This window comes from Phaethon aethereus (assembly GCF_964289735.1).
Source record: "Phaethon aethereus genome assembly, chromosome: 18".
Classification (NCBI taxonomy): domain Eukaryota; kingdom Metazoa; phylum Chordata; class Aves; order Phaethontiformes; family Phaethontidae; genus Phaethon; species Phaethon aethereus.
In genome coordinates, this window is record NC_138594.1 from 10565454 (window position 1) to 10587028 (window position 21575).

Genomic DNA, 21575 nt, shown 5'->3' on the forward strand with positions numbered 1-21575 from the left:
TTATTAAATGATTTCTGAATGTGGGATTATTTAGGATGTATATATCATGACACTAGGGAAGTGTGATTTTCTGTGTGTGTCTGTAAGTGGCTTCTGTGTTTTGTGCAGCTGCATTTTATTCCTTCCTGGAGGCTTGAATAAAATGCTTTTTTGTCCTAAGGCAGCGATAAGTTTATTTTATCACCATAGGTAAGGAAACTAAATAGATGTTTAATTTTATTTTACTAATCTAAAGGTACTTGAGTGGTATTTTGTGTACTACAAAAACAATTATGTAACATTATCTAGAGGTGCAAGTGTGCCTTAAGATGGCATGCCAGAGCAACTGTATAATATGATTTAACAGTAGATAGATGTATTATTCCCTGTTTTAGTATGTGGACTGACAAACGCAGTTTGTTTGCCAAGTCTTGATAGATGAATTTCAGTGACCCATCGTTTTTAACTATAACGTTGGCATGTTCACAGTAGCTAACACTTTTATTGTATAGTATACTCAATGTATTGTAATTAATCCAGATTATTAAACAAATCCATATGTTTCCATAACTGTGTAAATTAAAGTACCTTGTCAGTTTTTTCCATGATAATTTTGAAGGAGAGGGAACTTAGAAGACTCTTCAGTCACAGGAATTATGTCTGTACCAACTTTGACTTCTGAACTATTACTTTTCTGCATTATGAAAACAACAAATTTTTGAGGCTTTCCTATGTGAATTGCTTACATCTCAATTTTACCAGTAACAAATTTCAAAAATCTATGCCATGTGTACTGCTAGAGTCTGTAGTCTAAAAAGTTTGGAAACTCAGCTTTAGCAAAACCTGGAAACTACTGGATGGATCCTTGAGCAGTTAAGCCAATGTTTATGGATTTTATCATCATGGGCAAGAAAAATAAGTAAGACTCTTTTTCTCTTACTGGTGAGTGATGTTCTGGTACAGTGCTATATCTCTGGCTGGGTAAATGGCAGCCCATGGAAGTAATTGATGGGGTAGCTGACCTCTTGGCATCGATAAGAGGCTGGACTATAACTTCTCCTTTCCCTGGGTGGACTTAAAAATCTGGGTCTCTGTTATCTATCTCATTACACATTTTTCATGAAACTTGCTGCGTCCTTGAGACCCTTTAGACTTCTGTGAAATTCAGTTCAAATTGACTTGAAGTTCAAAAGTTACTGCAGAAGGACAGAGAAAACAGCCTCAAAAATAAATCTAGCATATGTCATCTTGCCTCTGAAAAAAAATTGCTGGGAAGTTATGATAAAACAACTGTCTTGTCTTATTACCTGAATTTGTTACATGTTTAAAACTTCTGTCCAGTTTGGTGGCCCACCTTTCCAAGTTGTGAGAAGGACAGAAAGATTGTGAAGGGTTAGGAAACACAGCCTGGTCACTGCATGCATTTCCTTGGAGAGGGACAGGATGAATTGAATTCCTGCCCTGCTTTCTCTGAGCCTGTGCTAGCTTGACTGCAGTAGGCAATGGAACGGCAAACCCTTCTTCTCTCCTTTCCTGCAATATAGTGGACTGTTAACAGGACGACACAGCTGAATAGCTTTGGCAAGGAATATTTGGGTGCTTATTTCTCACAGCAGAACTGTTTGAAAGGTTATGGATTGTAATGGAAGGCAGCTGGAGAGACTCTTCCCCCTGCATCTTCCCCATGGCAATGGGTCTTACTCATTTGCTTCAGTTTGTCAATCCCAGAATGTGGCTCTTGAAGTATATTCAATTGACAGTAAATTCCTGCTAGTCTCACTGTAGGACTGCAAGTTGAACATCATTGCTTTAGCATAAATCTTTACAAGAGATGTTAATGTCTGGTTAAAATATGCAAATATTTACTGACTTGTCTACTGTTTGTGAGCTTGGCATGCAAGACCTTGGATCTGATCCTTCTGTCTTGGCAGACATTGGGAATTTTGCCAATAACATTAATAGGAACAGCATTGTGCCCTGTAATCTGTTTATGAAGTACAGTGAGAGTTATCTGGCTAGATGCTTTACAGTGAATTGAAAAAGCATCTGTTTGAAATTTTTTTAGGAACTGTCACATGCTTTAATTTATCATTATCTTAATGTATGGACCCTTTGGTTCCATAAAATACATCAGTAACGTGTGAAGCGTGAAAGTGCATGGTCATGAATTAAACTGCTGTGAAACACTAAAATTTTAGTTCAACATATTCTCTTCTCCTACATTGATTTTTAGTTTGAAGTTGGACTCATCAGACTGTGGAGTAATTCTTCAAAAGCCTCCTGTGCACCAAGCAAGTGTAGCGTTTGCTTGAAAATAAATGACTGTGTAGATCACACTGTTTATCGCTCTTCCTTCTCAAGCTGTCCCTTCTGCCTTTCCCAGCCCCCTCTGCAGTTCTGGAGGGGAGTGTGCAGTTTTATTTGGGGATTAGATTTTAGTTACTCTCTTCATGTTTGTTTACACAATCCCTTTGGAAAGAAGGAGAAATACTCATTAGGATTACTGAGCCTGAAAATCATTGTAGAGGAAAAAAGAAAAAAATCCCTCGCAGTTCATTGGAAAAAACCACCAAGGTTTACATCACACCTGTTGGAGTTAACCAGATCGTTTAAGTGATACTTTGTGTGGGTTAAGCTGAGCACAACTTGGCCTTCAAAGAAATTAAGATCAGTGAGTTTTCTTCTACTATACCTTTTTGGAAGTACAAAGTGAAAAGCCAGGGTTTAGACCTCTGGATTAGCCAGTGGGGAAGAGTTGTGTAAACTTCTGTCTGTGCTGTAGCCGACGTGATGCTTACTGTCCTATCAAGTGGAATTCACAGGCGCTATGTTTAAATATTGTATTGAAGTGCATAAATCGTGAGCCTTTCTGTAGGCAGTGATGCTGCTGTGAGATGATTCAAAGCTATGAAATGCTTTGAAATGACCACTGATAACAAAGGCTCTGTTGATAAGACATTGTGTCTGTATTTCTAAGGTAGGTCCACCTAGTTTAGATGTGTGACTTCAGATAGTGGCAATATGCCTGTTTACTGTTTCTTCAAAATTCTGAAGATGTATTAAACTTTGCTATTAGAATAAATTGTTACTGAAATTTGAATTTAGAACTCTTATGGAATGCAGTTCTCCAGGCCATTTTGAGAAAGTGAACAATCCGGAGGTTTGTTCTGTTACATGCTTAGTATTTTAATCTCATTTTTACAGACAGAAAAAGTAAGTGCATAAGTAATTTGCTCAGTTTTGCAAAGAGAGTTGGGAATGTAGCACAGACCTTGTGACACTTTAGCTTTCAATTCTAATCTGTAATAATTTCTACTTTTGGAATTAATGTAGAAATTCCAGTTTTACATTTGAAATTTTTGAAAATGAACATTCTAGAACTCAAAATAAATTTCCTTTAACAAGTCTCTCCATTCCTTGGCTGTGAAAATATTAACTGTTCTGAAATAACTTTAAACATGGGTAGGTTAGGTACTACAATAGAGTAGATTTTAAGAAAACACGGTTGTAATTCTCATTCATGTCTCAGTTGCTAATTTAGGCACAGCTCAGGGGACCAAAACTAGGAGCACGGGTTTTTAAAGAGTTAGCAGGAAGAGTCGAGTGCCTCCAAGGAACAGGTTAGAGCACCTGGATTGGAGTCTGAAGTAGATGGTGCAAATACCCAATAAATGTGCATGTTTGTGTCTGCGTGGAACTGAAATGAAATCTGAGAGCCTGAGTGTGTAATTTTCCATATGTTGTGCACATACTGGTTTTCTTTGTTATGATTAGATTTAAAAAAAAAAAGAAAAAACCCCCAACAAATTGCACTGCAGCGGGTCCTTATCACTGTGTCCCATGCACTGTGGCTTCAGCAGGTTTTTTAATTACACTCTGAAATACTGAGTGTGTGACTCAGTTTAGCCAGTTATCCACTTAATCCAACAGGTTTTTGCTTAGGGTCAGTTATGTCCTCTGAAGTGTTCTCTTCAATCTTGAAGTTGGCCAAAGAAATTGTGTGGCCTTTGCAGTACAGTAGGCCACTGCTGGGCATGTAAAAACCTGCTTCTCCTCAAACAGGCTAATTCAATTTTACCAAAACAGCCAGCATAAGACAACTGATAAGTAACGTGTTTTTCTTTTACGTGGTGCCATGGTGGAGAAGAAGGGCCGGTTAGCACAGCTTTGCAATGCCTGCCAGTTACGCTGGCCAGGTCAGTTAGGATGGGATCTGCGTATAAACAGTTCTTTGGGAATAAACACACAGAAGCTCTGCTGAGACTTTTGGTCAAAGGAATTTTGGTTATATGTCAGCCAGGAAGTGAGGAAATCAGAAGTACAGCAGAGTTCATGAAATTCTCTCTCTTTCAGTCCCTTAGGAGGAAAACAGAATGTACATGAGAAAAAAACATCAGTTAACTATTGCATTACTACTGAAGCAAATCCTAGATTTGTAAAATTCACTGTGGCCTAAAATGTTAGTGAAATGGAAATCAGTGTGATTTTTAGTTGTATCTAGAAAGGATCCTTGCATAAACAACTTAAGAATGGCTAACATTTATATACTTGAAAATATGTGCTTAAGTGATCCAGCTGAGTGTCTTTAATGTTAATAGAATTACTCCATGAATGAATTTACTCGTATCTATGGAAATGCAAAACGTACTTGCCTGTTCCTATGATGTTTGAAAATGGAGGCTTGTTTTTAGCAGAAAAAGAAATATCTGAATGAATGAGGTAATATTTTGCAAGGTCATTATTAAGAAAGAGCCGTATGTCACAGATTTGTATCAGGATAACTGCAAAATATTCATTCTTGTGTTCCTTCATTTTGGGGAAGATATATTGTTGTACCTAAGAAATTTTTATATAAATGCTGTAAAAGGGAAGATGGTTTAAATCAAAATTGTCTTGGAAAAAAAAATATTCCTTTATTTCTATATTGATACTGAAAATAAAATTTTAAGAATAGAAGGGAACACAGAACACTATGTTGTGTAATATATGAAAAGACTTGTTTACATTTCTACTGTATATTGGATTAGGTGTGTGTTAATGAGAAAAGTGGGATAGTGATTTATTTCTCGTATAAGGAAAACACATTTATTTGACCTTCAGATTAACATCTTAAAGTTACTTTACTGTAGTTTGATTATACTTGATATTTTTAGGCTTTTAAAGTAAGGTTTTAGCAGTGAATTTTTAAAGTGGGCTAAAGATAGTTATTTGAGACAATCATAATAGTTGATATCACAAATATTGATAGTATGCTGCTTGCTAAAAATGGGAACTGTTACATTTTTTTTCCTCCTTCAGTTACCAGAACACATTTTTGTGAAGTCAGCTTTAAAGTACAGTACCTCTAGGGATGTGTGTCATATATTTAAATATCATGTCAATGAAGGGAGAATGTAGACAGGGATGATAGAAGTGCTTTGCTTTTCTGCTGGTGCTTTAGATTGTGGATAACCATTTGTCTCAGTTTACTGGCAGATAATGTTGTCTGTCTTGTATACAGATTTTTGTCGCAACTGGTTCAGTTCCCTCCCCTCTGAAAATATTTACTTTACAATTATTTAAGAAGTTCTGCACAAAGGTGTTGGTGTGGCAGGGGTACCTAGACTTTCTCAGACATAAATGGAAATAAAGCAACTGAAGGAAGAGACCAGCGGTTTCCTGTTGCCCTCCTGTTCTTTCTCATTCGTCCTTGTCCATCCACGCCCTGCTTCACCCAGCCGGAGAGAGGGGCTTCTTCCCCTGGGCATAGGTGAGAAGTGCTTTGAAGAGGAAGGTATCTTGGAGGAAACGGCTGCAGGCTCAGAGAAGGAGTAGCTGGTGGATGAGTTGTATCACTTCCAAAGCGAAGATCACATTGCCAGTGAAGACCCAAAAGCCTCGATGTAACAAAGTGCTGACTTTAAAATTTGAAACCACCGTGCTTATTCTTAAAATCAGTCATGGGCTTAAGTATCTTAGTGAATTTGAATCAAAACCGAGAGCTGGGAGCACTGGAGGAAAGCCTGGGAAGAGGTTAGTCAGTGAGAGAGTTTGGGATAGGAAATGCGAATGGCATAAAATGAAGGGGATGTGATACAGCACCTTGAGATGGGAATGGAAGTTGGTTGGCAAGTTGTCACTGCCATTACACAGCTAACCAACATTTTATCATCCCCTCTGCCCCCACTCTAGGATTTCTGTCCCTGAGTCATGGCAGACAGAAGACCAGAGAAGTCATGTGAACAAGCATGTGAATCTCTTAAGCAGCAGGATTATGAAGTGGCAGTGAAGCATTGCACAGAGGCTCTCCTTTCCCTCAGCCAGTACCCCCCAGCTCACCTCCCGGAGGCATGCCAGGCAGAAATCGACCGCATCAAAATCGAGACTCTTCTGTATAGAATTGCTTCCTTTTTACAACTTGTGAGTGTGACTCTTTAATAGTATCTAGTGAACTGGAAAGAGCAATCAAATATCTTGTACTGTCAAGATGTAAATAAAATTCAGAGTTTTCCTGTGATTGGCATGTTGGTTTGCCACGGACTCCCACTTGGTAAAGGATATATGAGGCTTCTGTCTCGTAGTTTTCCTTGATCTGTTTATTTTTCAGGATTGGGACCTCTCAGTAGTTTGGGTCTGAATCCCAGTTCTTTAAGAGAATGAATAAAAATATTTCAAAAAAAAAAGAAGTAAAAATAATTCCAGGGAGGCAAAATAGCTGGTTTTAGGGTATTGTGTTTGTACAGTTATGCTGAATTACATACCAAATTACCTTATCTTTAAAGAGCATGAAATTGAGGTTGCAAATCTAAACACTCAAAAAACAAAGTTAAGAAGTGCCAGGATTCAGGTTCATGTTTCATACCTAATTTAGCTCCATTTGCATAGGCCTAACATTAGTCTTTTAATACTTGATCACATACTAGTTTTCCATTTCTAGGCTAGAGCATGTCCAGTGAAAGATACAATGTTTAGGCTCTGGAAGATTTTTTTTTAATGGCAATGTGAAAACTGGGGTCTTTGTAAAAGTTTGTAAATGCAAGGCAGGAGGCATAACCCTGAATTATAGGCGATCCCAAATTTATGTCCTTTTAAAGCATCAGAGAGCTACATTTTCTTAAAGGAAAGGACATTACAGTGCTTAAGAGTAAACCTAAAATGTGCTTAATGAACCTATATTTTTCCTTACCTTTCTGTTTTGGAAATGTTATTCCAGATTTACAGGGGCCTTGTCCACCCCAAATTTTCATATATTGGGCATGAACAGTTTCATCCCAAGTGGAAAAAATTTGGCCAACTTGTAAGACCTTGCTGGTCAGCTTGAAGGTAAATCTTGCCCATCTTACTAGGGAACATTTTTAAGCCTTCTTTAAATAGCTGAACTGGACTATTCAGTGTACAAAACAAGAATTGGGAAACTTCTTAATATAAGATGTGACCTGTCATATGGCTCTTCAGAGGAAGAGATGCAGTAATAACTAAGGCTGGTTGTTTTAATAGAAATTGTGTTACTACAGACTTGACTTCTCAAAATTATTTACATAGGCCAATATGCAGATAGGTGCTTAGCAGTGTAGTTAATACATTTCTGACCTGGATGCCTTTGAAAATCCTGTAAGCCACCTATCTGGATGTTCATCATAGTGAAATTATTGCAGTAAGTCTTCAGGGGCTTTGGAAAAATACTTGTAATGAAAACCTTCCTATTAAAGACTTGAATTATGTAGAGACTTGAAGGCCTATAAGTAAAAAAAAAAAGGAGAAATAAAGAAAAAAAATCCAGTTTTTCCCTCTTGTTTTACTAAATTAAGTAAGCTTAAAAATCACGACCAATATGACAGAGTAAAATAACATACATACCATACAAATTTCAACAAATTTTTATATTAGATACCATAGTAGTGCAAGTTTAAAAAAGAAATTACCATGGCTAGAAAAGAAAGTTAAGTTTTTGTATTTTTTCCTAGGTGTTGTGAGCTGCCTACAAACACATATAAACCTTTGCCCATTTGTGTTCCTCCTTTAAAATGTCAATTTGTTGATAATTTAAGAAAAAGTCAGCATTCTAAGAATTGATTATATTATATTTGACATATGACTGGTGTTCTTTACATGTTCCACCCAGGAAAAGAAGATGTAATGGATTCTAAAAAGTTTTAAGAAACTTGTAATTCGAGCATGTAGTTGTTTATGCTAACTGGAAAAATGCTATTTTTAAACTTTTCATGTTTTACCTTTCAGAAAAAATATGGGCAAGCAGATGAAGACTGTAGGCATGGTATGCTTGTTTCTTTTTTTTTTTTTTAATTACATAGTGTTATAAATTGCAGTCAGTTGTCTGAATTTTTAAAACTGATGCCCAGATTTGTTAGTTTGTTAACAATGTTTTTTTTTCTAGTGAAAATTATGTATCTGCTTTATAATACTTTTTCTACTTTTTTCTTTTTTTTTTTAAGAGAGATCTCACTATTTTGTAACTCCTATTCAAGTACCAGAACTCAAATGCATGTTTTGGCACAGCGGTGCTATTTGGCTGATAGATATTTTTAGTATACAAATGTAGGATGAATTGATAGTGTTAGGATTCTTGGATAAAGACAGCTGATTGTTCATCTTTCTTCCTAGGGACATGGTGGATATTTTGGTTTGCATGTTGGGACTTGATTCAGGGAAAGTCAAGATGTCGTACTTATATTTATTCCTGTTTGTTAGAGCTTCCAAATGTGCATGTGTCACGCTGAAGTGGAGCCTTTCATATTCCACTGCCTTGTTCAATTGGGATAGTTTTAAAGGATCCTTCTTAATATTCTGTTGTTCATTTATAATGCAAGTGATTCAAAACTCACTGAGAACCCTTTGAGTTTGGTAAGCATTGGAAAAGAGTTTATTAGATTTGGAAAGAAAAGGTGGGTAGATCCCACCTTTCAGTTTTTAGTTCCTTAACTACTCTTGAATTTTAAAGGGAATTTCCTCAAACCACAGTTTTGTTACGTGGTCAGTGTGATACCCTATTCTGACATTCCCGTGCTAGCAATGATAATCTTTTACATTGTTCCTTTCTCGTTTTATGTGTGGTCTTTTGTTTTGTTTTGTTTTAAAATGTATTTGTCTTCACTGATACTCAAGTCATAGTCTGCAGAATTTTTGGGGCTCTGCAGCCTGCTTATGATGGTCCACAAAACATAACTAAGAAAAGTAAACTTGCTTTCTGTAGGTGTAAAATTAAAGTTTAACAAATTTAAACAGACTGAACATCGCTTAATCAGTACTATTCTTAAAATAGTCTGGATTTTTTAAAGCTGCTGCTTTTAACCGTTGATATATACCAAGGGTGTAATATTCTGACTAACCTCACAGTTGTCTTTCGTGATGGCAAATAAAAGTGAGACACACACATATGGAAAGATGAATGATGATTAAAGGAGGTAGGAGGGAGAATGCTGTTTAATGAATAGTGTTGTCATTGATGAGATCTGATGGGTTTGTCATAGGGGTAGATGGGTGGCATTCATCTGTGAAACCTTTTCTTGGCATATGTGTCAGTTATCAGTATCTCAAAGGCACTGTCATGTTAACTACCTATCTTCTCCCACTGGATGGGCATAGAAGTGGGTGCAATAGGAGCACTGATACCTACTTTTTAAAAAAAAATTAAGTAGAGAAAACAGCTTTCAAATGTATATTAGTAAAAAAGAAACAGCATCCAGTTTAATGTTAATTCCCTTAATTCATGTAGGCATGTTCTGCAGATATTTTTTCCAGATCTAAAACTGAGGACTTTTTTCAAGTTATTTACTAATACCATATTTATGTATGTATATAAAAATGTTATATGTGTGTATATTTGTATACACAACCCCCCACCGTATTGTTATGAATATATGAATGAATTTGGTTGTGGTTCCCTGTGATGTGCTGTTATCAATTGTGTCCCAGCATCTCACAGTTTGGAGTATCTGCATTTATCATCCTGAAAGGTCTTAGCTTCAGTTTTAAGTTTGAAATATCCTTGGGAAGACGCAACCTTAGTATGGACTATCTGATACTCACACTTCCTTGATACTCCTAACTTTGTCTAATAAAAAAAATTGTACGTAAGATGCTGTTCTGTCTTCTTCTAAGACTTGACATACTGCATACCTATGACAGCGCTTTATTTTAACCTGAATGATGAGTACACTTTGAAATAGCTGGAGAAATATATGTTCTTTGTAGTATGCTGCTTGCACTGTTACAAGGAATGATGTTAAATAATTCTGTTAAATTACTTCACAAATCTTTACCAAAAGATACTGGTTAATGTGTTGTAAATTTTTATGTGCAACTGTGTGTTATAGCTTGGTGATACTATGCAGTTGATGATATGAAATATCATAATTGGACATCCAATCTTTGAGGTTAAAATAGCAAGCTGTCAGACATATTAAAGCTATTTCTGGCGCTGCTTCTGCTGATTTGGGAAGTAAGCTCTATTTTTGGAAATGTGGTTAGTATCAGCAGAGTGGTGATTTCATACTAATCTTTGAAGCACTTTATAAACAGATTTTAGCTGCCATTTCATTTTGAATACCTGTCTAGTTGTTTCTATGTAAATGTTTTGTGGGACTATTTTTTTTCTTTAGTCTTTCATGCCATTTCTGTGAACGATGTGAACGTCTGTTGAGTGAGGAGTTTTGCTTTATTATTCTAAAATGTAATCCTGAAGTTGTGGTGAATGTAAAATTCTCGTTAGCACTAACAGGAGATGTTTGCATCTGCATGAGTAGCAGTATAAGCACAGATGTTCATGTTGCCTGCAGTAACCGTAATACATATTATAACTCCATAATTTTAAACAACTGTCCAGCCTTCTTTTCAACTCACATGCTTAGCTTACTAGCTTTTTAGTCACTCTGGCATTTCAGTTTCTGGACAGGTAATATATATGATTAAGTGTTATTTCTGCTTGTCTGAAGCACGCCTATATGGTGAAATAAATCCTTTCACTATTGGAGGTGTCAATGGAAGTGTCTGTTTGGCTAGCCATCTGATCCAGTGCTAGAAAGCATTAGGAAAGTTTTCTGTTACAGGGAGCCTGTAAATTTCTGGACTCAAAACAATCGTTCCTATATCCTGCACTTCACAGCATAAGTGAATAAAAGCCCTTTTAAAGTAGCAGGAGTTGACCACGAGGAGGTTAGCTATATTTGGAAACGACAGGGCATGCTTTTTGTGAGCATGAATGGATCTTCCTGAGCATGTTTGTGTTACTGAGAGGTTGTTGGTTGCTATTTTTTTTACTCTTTCTGTGAAGAGGAGGTCCTTTGTGTCTGTGTCAGATATTTGAATTTACCCTTCCCATATTTAATTTTTGTCTCTTTTAGCATGTAAACAGTATAGCATTTTTTGAGCTCATGTACAGCATTTCTTAGCTGGTGGGAGACAAGTTTGAAGTGACTATTAGACAAGAGCAAGTAATACTTCCCTTATATCTAAGGCTTGTCTTTCCAAGAAGCCGTGGATTCAACCCAAGTTTCAGACTTGATTTTCATGTTAAACGTGAAGGAAAACCATATATAACTTATTTAAATGTATATATAGTGTGATGAAGCTAATAGTTGCTGATTTGTGTTGCAGTGTTGGGAGAGGGGCTGGCCAAGGGAGATGGATCTTTCCGTGCAGTGCTCTGCTGCATGCATCTTAAAGGGAAGCTGCAAATTGTGTCTAATGTTCTTTCCAAATCACTGATGGGTGAATCACTGGTAAGTGGGTTTGCTGCAATCTACGTAATTGCAAAAGTAGTTTTGTATTTCCTTTTTTAAAATGTGTTTAATAACAAACTTCAGAACATATGGCAGGTTGCAACAAAATGATTTGTATGAAAAAGACAAAGATAAGTGTATGGGCACGCATGTGTCATGAGGATACCTAGGTTGCATTACCAGTGTTTCAGAGTTAAGATTTTTGAAAAGTGTTTTTGTTGTTGGCTCTGAATCCTCAGGGAATACAAAATAATTTGCATATTTGTGCGATTGATTAGAATAGTGTAAATCTCAAACTTTTGCTTACTTAGTTTGTTGCACCTGATACCATTTTACATGTACTTCAGGAGGCTTAGCCATTAAAGCAGAACAATTATTGATTATTGAATTATTGGTAGAACTTTTAAATAACTGGCCCATGAAAAGTTGTAAGACAGCATGAAAAGCTGCTCAGGAAAAAAAAAAAGCTTCACATTTCAAGACGAAGATAAAGGTTTGAGTTCAAAGCTTCTGTTTTACCCTTGAACTGTCAAAACTTGTAAAGATGCTTTTAACCCCATACATGTAAGTAACTGTTCTGACTCTGATGTGACTACTTATGGGGAAAATTAGGGACATGATATCAGTCTTCAAAGGATAGTGTCCTTTTTATTTCTGTAATCTAGATTAAATAGCCTGCAGTTCACCATGAACTTCTGGTTATGCTAAATCCAGAAACATGGACATAGCACAGATGAGAACAGCTCTGGTCAGACCATGAGGAATGTATAAGTGACATCAGAAACTGTTGTAGGAGAGCCTATTACCTTGAAATTGCATCATGTCTCCTGTATCTTGGTGCTTAACTTAATCAGTAGGTTGTTTTTGAAAGGGAGTTCTGTTTCTCTGTCTGGTATATATCCTGCATTCCCTTCCCCCCTTCCATTGGCTATTTTTACATAAAGAAAAGATTTTTTTCTTTGTTTAGCTAGTGTTTTCCAATGAAAAAATGTTTCATTGAAAAATTCCTGGTGAGGTAGAAGGAAACTTGCCTTCGGGAAAAGTTAGTAAAATAGCCAAAAGCTCCTTATCGTAGGAAATGTACAGTGCCCTTGTTTTGAGCTATTGTGCAAATAAAGGTAGCTTCGTATATAATTCCAGAGTGTTGTCCCAAAGCAGAGTTTGAAAGATTTTTACAAGCTTTAGATTGTTAGATGCAGTTGTTTTCAGTAAGAACATTTAAGATCAGCAACTGATTTACTGACTTGTGCCATTTTCTGAGAGAAGAAATGAAAAGAAGTTTTGGAATTAATTTCTTGAAGAGTTGGAATCCATCCAGTTTCCGCCCCAGTGACTTAAGAGAATGATTCTTGGTAACGTTTTAATGCTCTAATACATTTAAGCTCAAAAGGTTCAATTTGCAGCCTTCTACTGAAGTGAAAAATCATTTTGAAAAAAGCCTAAGTGTGAGAATTTGTTGCGTGTGTAAGTTTTCAGCAAAGAGAGTAATTTCTGCTGCTCAGTAGCACAGTCAAAATGTGGAGAAGTCTAACAAATGTAGTAGCACTTAATTAAATTTCTGCAAGAGACTATCAAAATAAAAACCACAGGTCTGAGTTCCTTTAATCAACGCTTTGGCTTACATGAGTGTGAAATCGTTACACTTAGCTATATATTTCGGATAAATTAAAATTTGAAAGATTTTTACTTCAGATGTACTTGAATATGCAGTTATTTTTAGTTATGTGGCTAATCTGCTACAGTCTATATCAGAGCAGAACGAGTTATGAAACTGTAGAAATCAGTAATCTGTAGATCCTTATGAAGAAACGAATCCATCACTGCAACAGTAGTGAAAGTGTATTATATTAATTCCTCAAGAGCCGAAGTGTTTCAGTAACTGTGGCATATGGCTCATGTATACTGCTTTTCATCAGTAGCTTATAAAGTGCTCTGAAGACAGTCGATATCACTGTCCCCATGTTGCAGATGGGAAGCTGAGGCATGGAGAGGTGAAGTGACTTGCCTAAGGTCACCCAGCAGGCTGGTAGCCAAGCTGATGATAGAGCATAGATCTCCAGAGACCTTGTCCATTGGGCTGTGCTGCCTCCAGGGCTGTTGTGCATGTAGGGTACTGTTCTGTACAATAGAGATCAAAAAGTATTGTCACTATTAATACAGGTTTTGAGTGGCAGCTAAACATTGTAAGAAATTTTTTCCCCCCAAGTTGTTCTACATATGCTGCTCTCCTGTATTGTCCTATGTTGATACTTGCTGTAAGTCTAGTACTGGTTTTGGCCAATGTAAAACGCCTTTTTTCTCTGTAATGTTTGCTCCATGTTATATAGTATGTAACTTAAAATTGTGCGTTGTAAGTCAAACTGATTTTTCCTTCTTGCTCTTCTCTTTGGTGGCGGTGGGGTAAATGAACCTTGTTCCTGTGGTTTAATGCATGTGAAGGTTTATGTGTTTGATGTATTAATATTCTTTGTCCCCCCCAGAACGGGATGGTAACTAAAGATCTGACAAGACTGAAAACACTTCTTGCTGAAACAGAGGTAATAATGAGCATATTATTGGGAAAACAATGAGCAGTACCTGAAATAGCTGAAAGGCTTGTTTTCATGTGTCCCGGGAGATCTGGGCTCACTATGAACATACTGGTTCCAACATTATTGTTTCCACTGGTCTGTTGGTCTTTACTGCCTACCTATTCAGGAGCCTTTCATCGCAATCTTGCATGACACATGAGAAAATAGAGAAAGATGCTAATAGGTTGTTGACTTTCTTGACATAGCAAGTAGAAAGAACTCAAAGCATTTAAATCTGTACTATTTATTGTATTTTCTCTGTTGGAAGTTAGTCTGAAGTAATAAACATAACTTAAGAAACTGGTTAACAAATATAAATGCCCTCTCAGTCACTTTTTTTGTATTTGAGGTTAATCTGTCATGTCTGTTGATTGAATTGCCACTTTTTTTTTTTTCTTATGCTTTGTCATTGATTTGGGCTTTATTTTTAATACAGATTCAAAGCTGAAAGACATCTTAATACAGTTTAGTCTTTTGGCCTTCTAAAAACTTTACTTCAGTCTACATTAAAACGATCACAGGGTGGAATCTGGTCTTGTAAAAGTCTCTAAAATTTTCTTCTAACAAGGAGTGGACTCTGTTCCTGTCAGAATTCCTTTTATAAATGGCTGCAGTCTGGTGGTTAGGTTAATAGGAAATTCATGTTTGTGACTGGAAGTGATGTCAGACTTCTGATTAATATTTTTGTATTGGTTGTTCTCAAGTACATTTTGACAGCAAAGAAGCGAAAGCAGTTCTTGTTGATGAAACTGTTTTGTGTTCCTTTATAACTGTGGGGTTTTTATATTATTGTAGGCAGCTGGTAAAGTACCATCAGGATATCATGTAGAAGATTTAGAAGGAGGTATGTAACTCAATTCTAAAGCTACTTCATTTTGTAGTAAGAAGACTTGGATTCTGCTGAATGCTCAGCACTGCTTAGTAGTCAAAAAGCAAAAAAGGGGCTTGACTGTCATAGTGAGCCCTGGGGATTGAGGTAGAATTATCTCATCGCTGACTGAATTTGGAGGCAGAAGTTTCTACGTATTGGTCTAAGTGCTGTATCAGAGCCTGCTCTATTCTGCAAATTGTTTGCCACTTGCCTGCACAGCCTATGGACCTTTGTTCTAAATGCATTTGTAAGGATTGAAAATTAATTTTTGGTGGGTAATTTTGCTTGTGTACTAATACATTTTGGGTTGATGTTCAGAGATGCGATTCCCTGGACAGTTACTATCCAACTCAGAAATACTTGGCAATTAGAAAAGTAACCTAAGTTTTGACTACTCTGCAGGGTGCCGGGATGGCTGGCAGTTCCGCCCTCCGCCCAGGGGAGTCACAAGCAGTGAAGAATATACGCTATGTAAAAGGTAAAGTCATTGCTTTTTATCAACATTCTCCAAGGGATCATAATGTTTCCTCTTTTATTTACCTGCTGACAGAATGATTAAGAGATCAGGAAAATGAAGGTACTTGTTAGAACAGGAGTTGATTTGTTCACAGATTTTTGGAAGGGTCAGTTTATCCAGGAGCACCTCAGTTTATAAAATGGAATCACTAGCTCATTTTCATGAGAATGGTTTGAGGACCGTTTTTGTAGTGACAGGTCAGCATCTGTCTTTTTCGCCCTCCCTTTTCTAATTTGTATAATTTCAGAGATATGAAAAGTTCCTACAGACAACAGTGTTACCAAACTGAAGCACAGTGAAGTATGCTTTGACAGAAGATAGGATGCATGCCTTCAGATAAATGGGCTTTGTTGATAGATGGGCTTTGTCTTCGGATTAAAAAACAGGTTGTAGAATTTCCCTCCGGATCTCATTATTTCCATTTTGCATAAACTGAAATACACAGAGGTGAATTGCCTTGCTAAAGATCCAATGGCTTGTATCAGAGTTTCTCCTTGTCTTTTTCAGTCTACTTTTCAATATTGCCTGTAGTTTTTGTTGGTAATTGTCATTACTTACGTAAAACTGTATTAATATATCTGTGGAGGAACCATCATTATGCACTTGATTCTGCCATATATTGAACTGATGCAAAGAATTTATTTTAAAAACATCAGCAGGAGTCTGACCTGCTTTTTAAATGACGTGACTGAATCGCTGAGTTTATGCTACTTTTGGTGTGATTTTTCTAGAGATGCTAAATCTTGGCAACTCTTGTTGACTTTTATCATATCTGGTGCATATTCAGCAATTTTTAAGATGCAGATATTTAGAATTTTTAGCTCGTGATGATTTTCTGTTGACTAACATCTGTACCATGTTTCCAACCATTGCTCTGAAACATTTTTCCACTAAAGCTGTAATTAGCTTTATGCATACTGTTAACCCTTACAGTGAGGAGGATGTGCTTTACTCAGTAAATCCATATGAACAATATCATTCTGACCACAGACTAAAAATTTTAGTTCGTTATGAGGAGGCAGTTACAGGTATTGAATATGAATTCTTGAAGCTGTGGTTTGTTTTTCCCATGTGTGCCATAAAGCAGTAGGAGTACAGCATATTTGTTCTGGATAATGAAGCTATGGAATTGCAGGAGGTATTAAATATGAAACTAAAATGAGAAAGTGTCTTAAAAATATGAACTATGAGAACTTGAGAAATATTTTAATTTAAAATATAATGAGGAACATAGGCTGAGAACGCCTTTAAGTAATGTTGTGATATATATGCTTATTTTATTTACAAATTGGGCACTCAAACCTTTAAATACTTAAACTTTTCTTAAAGGAAAAGTGTATGCTAAATCAAATTATAACCACTGATACAAGTGGGGCAAGGTACTTTTCCTGCAAGACTTTTGTGTTATAGTGAGGTATTACTCGTGTTTATCACATAGCTCAAATTTCACATTCTAATTCATATTATGCTACATAATACATTTACTACGAAAAGGTCATTCAGTCACTGATCCCCTTCTGCTGTCTTCATCAGTGATGTGGGGTCCTGACTTGTTGTATTTAGTCTTGGTGCATCCTTTCTTCTTTACAGTAACTCATCACTGTAGGAAGAGATTCTTAATATAAGTATATACATATACATAGCCACATGAAATTCAAATATAATTATGTTTACAGAGTTTCTATAAACTTAATATCCTGATAGAGAACAGCCTGCCTGGCTTTATTTATAATAAATATGATGCTTACATTAACTCTTTATGGTCTCCTTATGCAAAACAAATAAACCAACTAGCCTCTTGGCCTGATGTTATTCTGTACATCGAATGCTTTCTTAGTACCTTCAGAACTTACACCCCCCCCATTTTATTCTTCATTTGTCATCTATTTTCCAAGTGCTTCAGTTTTGAAGAATGATGAAGGTGCAGCTACTTCCTTGTGTTTTATAATTGTAATACAAAGTTTAGTTATAAAAACAGTTCCCAAGTTATCCAGGCATTTGCCCAGACTTGCAATAAATTCTGAGAACTAGAATGCTTAAACTGCATACAGGTGTTTGGAACCGCATTAATTGTGATGCATCAGCATGTGCCATTAAATGAAAAATGTACTACTTTAACAAATCCTTAACCTCTGCAAAAACAGAGCCTTTTAGACTGATACATCCTTTCCAAAGAAGAGGATTAAACCTTTTCCTTGAGAGATGATTTCTCTGTAGGTGTATTTAGTAGAAAGGACCATGTGATGTCACTGTTGCTCCAGGAAAAACTGCTGAAGGAGTATTTATCAGCTAATAACCTAACTATTGGAAGAAATTATGCTATCTCTTCCCTTTGACCCCGATTAACAGTGTTTTATTCATATTAACACAGTGCCTAGTCATTTCAGGTATGGTCCATGATCTCATTGTGTTAACTGCTGTACAAACACTTGATTCTTTCTTCTTTGAAGATGGAAATTTTTAAAGAAGATTCCTGTCCCCCTATGTTTCAAGGAAATTTGATATACTTTTCTGGACTTTGCAGTAAGAAAGGCTGCTGCCTCTTACAAAAGGCTACATGCAAGTATATATTTCCAAATTAGTTCACATGGACTAAACTGCCTTTAGTTCTGTGAGAGAGATGTAAAGAATGTCCTTCTGGCTTCAAAAGTAAAATTTTGGTAAATTTCTTCTTTTAATTGGAGACCGAAAAGTTCAAGGCATAATCGTTTTTCCTATTTTATGTAGATTTTTAGAGCAAGGGATCTGCAGGTACGGTGCACAGTGTACTTCAGCACATTCCCAGGAAGAGCTAACAGAATGGCAAAAACGATATGCTTCCCGCTTGATCAGATTAAAACAGCAGAAGGAAAACAAACAATGTTCGGGCAGTTATATGGAAACCTTGATTGAGAAATGGATGAATTCGTTATCTCCTGAGAAAGTGGTAAGGAAAATATACTACTTCCCTATGTGCTCATATTTAAAACTAACAGATGAGCCTGTTTTTGGCCCTTACTATCAGAGCTGGTTGAATTATTCCTTACCAAGAAATTGTCCAACCAATTTGCTCCCCTTTCCATCCTGACCTCTGTCTTCTTGCAAAGGTACCAGAGACTTAGGCTGATTTCTGCAAATGTACTCTTTTTTTTTCAGGAATTCAGTAGAGTTTGTGAATTACAGCTTGTGGGTTAATCACAGCTTGTTAATTTTGCATATTTACTATTCCCATTGCAGGATGGATCAGCCAAGTCTCATGGTATTGTTCCTATTCCTTGACTAGATGGCAAAACTTTTTGAACTGGAGAACAATAAATGGTGAAGCTTTCACAACTTAGGGGAGAATACTCTTGTTTGTGCATGGCTCCTTCTCTTTGTCTGCAGCTGCAGGCACTTGTATGAAGAACAGCCAATCCCCCAAATGTTCAAAAAAGTTTGAATACTGAAGAGTGCGGGGTGTGGATACGATCAAACTTAGCAGCTGTTTGGAATTCCAAAGAACGTTTTTGCGGCATTCGACCAGCTCTACTTACCACTGACCCTAAGGAGTTTTCGGTCCATCTATTGTTGATTAAAATCTGGGAAGAGTGGACTTTATGCAACATGCATTCATGAGTAGAAAGCCTGATTCTAGTTTCCTTGTGGCTCTAGTAGTCTCATTGATGTCAGTGAGATCTGGGGTCTTCTGGAAATGCAGTGTTTGGGCCTCATTGTATCAGATCCTTCTTTCCAAGTGAAATCATGTTCTACTTTAAACATTTACAATTAAGTTGTTTTTTGAAAATCAAGTCCTGTGGTTAATTGTCCTTAAAAGGACAATTCTTTACTTACACAGTATGATCTGGTAAATTTGGCTTGCTTGTCTCTCTGAATTAGCAGATATTTTCATTAATTCCTATGCAGGACTTACATCAATCCTGCATAGTCTAGGAAACTTTCTACTTTCTGTTAAAAAATACTACCTTTTCCTGAAGGTTTTTATTTTGATACTGTATGTGGAGGTTTAATGTTGTCTTTTTTCTCTTTTAATCTAGCTTAGTGAAAGTGTAGAAGGAGTGAGAGTAGAACATAATCCTGAGCTATCGGTAACTGTCACCACCAAAAAGTCTCATCAGACATGGACATTTGCTCTCACTTGTAAGGTAGGACTACTTATCTTTCGAAAGTGAGTCAATCATAACTAGAATGCAGCCCGTAGTCTTTTGCGATTAAGATTTCAATTGCATAATTCCTTTTAAAATACAGAAACTTCACCTTCCTCTGGTAATTACGTATTGACTGCCCAGATTTCTGGAAAGCAGACAAGGCTTGTACCTGCTCTTGGAAGTTCAGAGTTCTTATAAGCTCTCATTATCTGATTGCAAATGAAGATATTACTGAAATAATTTCTGTTGTCCAACATACTGTCATTTCAACCTTTGCATTTTTTTATAGCCTGCAAGAATGCTGTATCGAGTGGCATTGCTTTATGATGCCCATCGTCCACATTTTAGTATCGTTGCAATATCTGCTGGAGACAGCACTACCCAGGTATCACAAGAAGTTCCAGAAAACTGTCAGGAATGGATAGGAGGAAAGATGGTCCAGAACGGAATAGATCATTATATATACAAAGTCAGTATAGCCTTTAACACAGAAATCTTTGGAACTTTTCGCCAAACTGTTGTGTTTGATTTTGGATTAGAACCAGTCCTCATGCAACGAGTAATGATTGATGCTGCTTCAACTGAAGGTAATGTATTAAAAATTATTTTTTTGAATAGTGGAAGTCTTCCATGCCATCTTTTTCCTTTTCACATTTCTGGGCAGAACAGCAACTATGTTAACAGCCAGTGAATGTCTTCTACTCTGTGACATGTTCATCATATATATGAATATAAATAGTGGACAAAAACTTCAGAGGGTCTAAAAAAGGCAGGTAATTGGAGTATGATTATTACTGTGTGTCAGGATATAGCTCCTAAATCTTGTCAAAATGCTGGGAATTTCTAGTTTGGTATGTGTCTGAAGGCAGCACAGAAAGTTGAAGTATGTTTATGTTTTTATAATTGTTCATGTATTGATGAAGAAGGTCAGTAGAGAGGTGAAGTGTTTCTGTACAAGAATACACCTGGTATTTCATTCATTAATTAAAGTAGACTATCTGAGAAGGTTTGTTTTTTTGTGTCATCTCCCCCCTCGTAATATCTGACTAGGGTTGTCAAAGGCAAGAGGCAAAGTATAGGCTTGTAACTCAATGAATTGCTGCTGACATGAATTTTGGAAATGTAGAGAAAGTGTAACTATTTTTGTATGTCTTCCAGTAAAAAACCCCACAACTACATGTTACTGTAAGGGTTGTATTCTGTTTATGAAATTGATCTGTGCCTCTCAGTTCAAACCTGAAATAAATCCATTAGCAGAAATATGTAAACAAATTGAGAGGTGTTCAGAGAGGTGCAAAAAAGAAAGAAGCACTTTGATTTATGGTAAAAGATTGAGAGAGCTAAATATAGGTCACTGTGTCACCTGGTAGCAAGCAAGGGAGTGGGATAGTGTATGGTCATTTTTTATGAAAATTTGAGAGATACAAACAGCGAAGAAATGGAATTGTAGCACTGGGATGTAAGCAGGAAGAAGAAGAAAAAGAAAAAAGAAGGAAAAAAGGTGAAATTAAGAAAACAGCAGTTTTCTATTCTTAGCCTTTATTTTCATATAACAGGTTAACATTTGCAACATTAACAAAAACCAACTGTAAATAGCAAATACCAAAGATCATGAACTGATCTTTCCTGATGACCCAGTTTCTTGTAGCCAAGAGCCGGAAGATGGTACAAGCAGTAATGTCTTGAAGCAGAGAATGTTGCACTGCGAATGAGAAACTTTGCTTAGAAGCAAGGCTGTGGACTTTTCAGGAACTATTACATGATCTTCATGTAACAATGTGGGTAACTGCAGCTGAC

The 21575-nt window shown here is 36.6% G+C and overlaps 1 protein-coding gene across 1 annotated transcript in view; it reads left to right on the forward strand.

The window, feature by feature from the left end:
* Positions 1–6168: 6168 nt before the first annotated feature.
* HELZ (helicase with zinc finger) overlaps positions 6169–21575 on the forward strand; it is a gene marked incomplete at its 5' end in the record, with an annotated part of 72089 nt that continues 56682 nt past the window's right edge. The window contains 9 exons of the mRNA XM_082008363.1: positions 6169–6378; positions 8197–8233; positions 11572–11696; positions 14177–14233; positions 15062–15110; positions 15540–15615; positions 18382–18580; positions 19668–19775; positions 20068–20365. Of these exons, the coding sequence (XP_081864489.1) occupies positions 6169–6378; positions 8197–8233; positions 11572–11696; positions 14177–14233; positions 15062–15110; positions 15540–15615; positions 18382–18580; positions 19668–19775; positions 20068–20365 (1159 nt within the window). The remainder of the gene's footprint in view (positions 6379–8196; positions 8234–11571; positions 11697–14176; positions 14234–15061; positions 15111–15539; positions 15616–18381; positions 18581–19667; positions 19776–20067; positions 20366–21575) is intronic.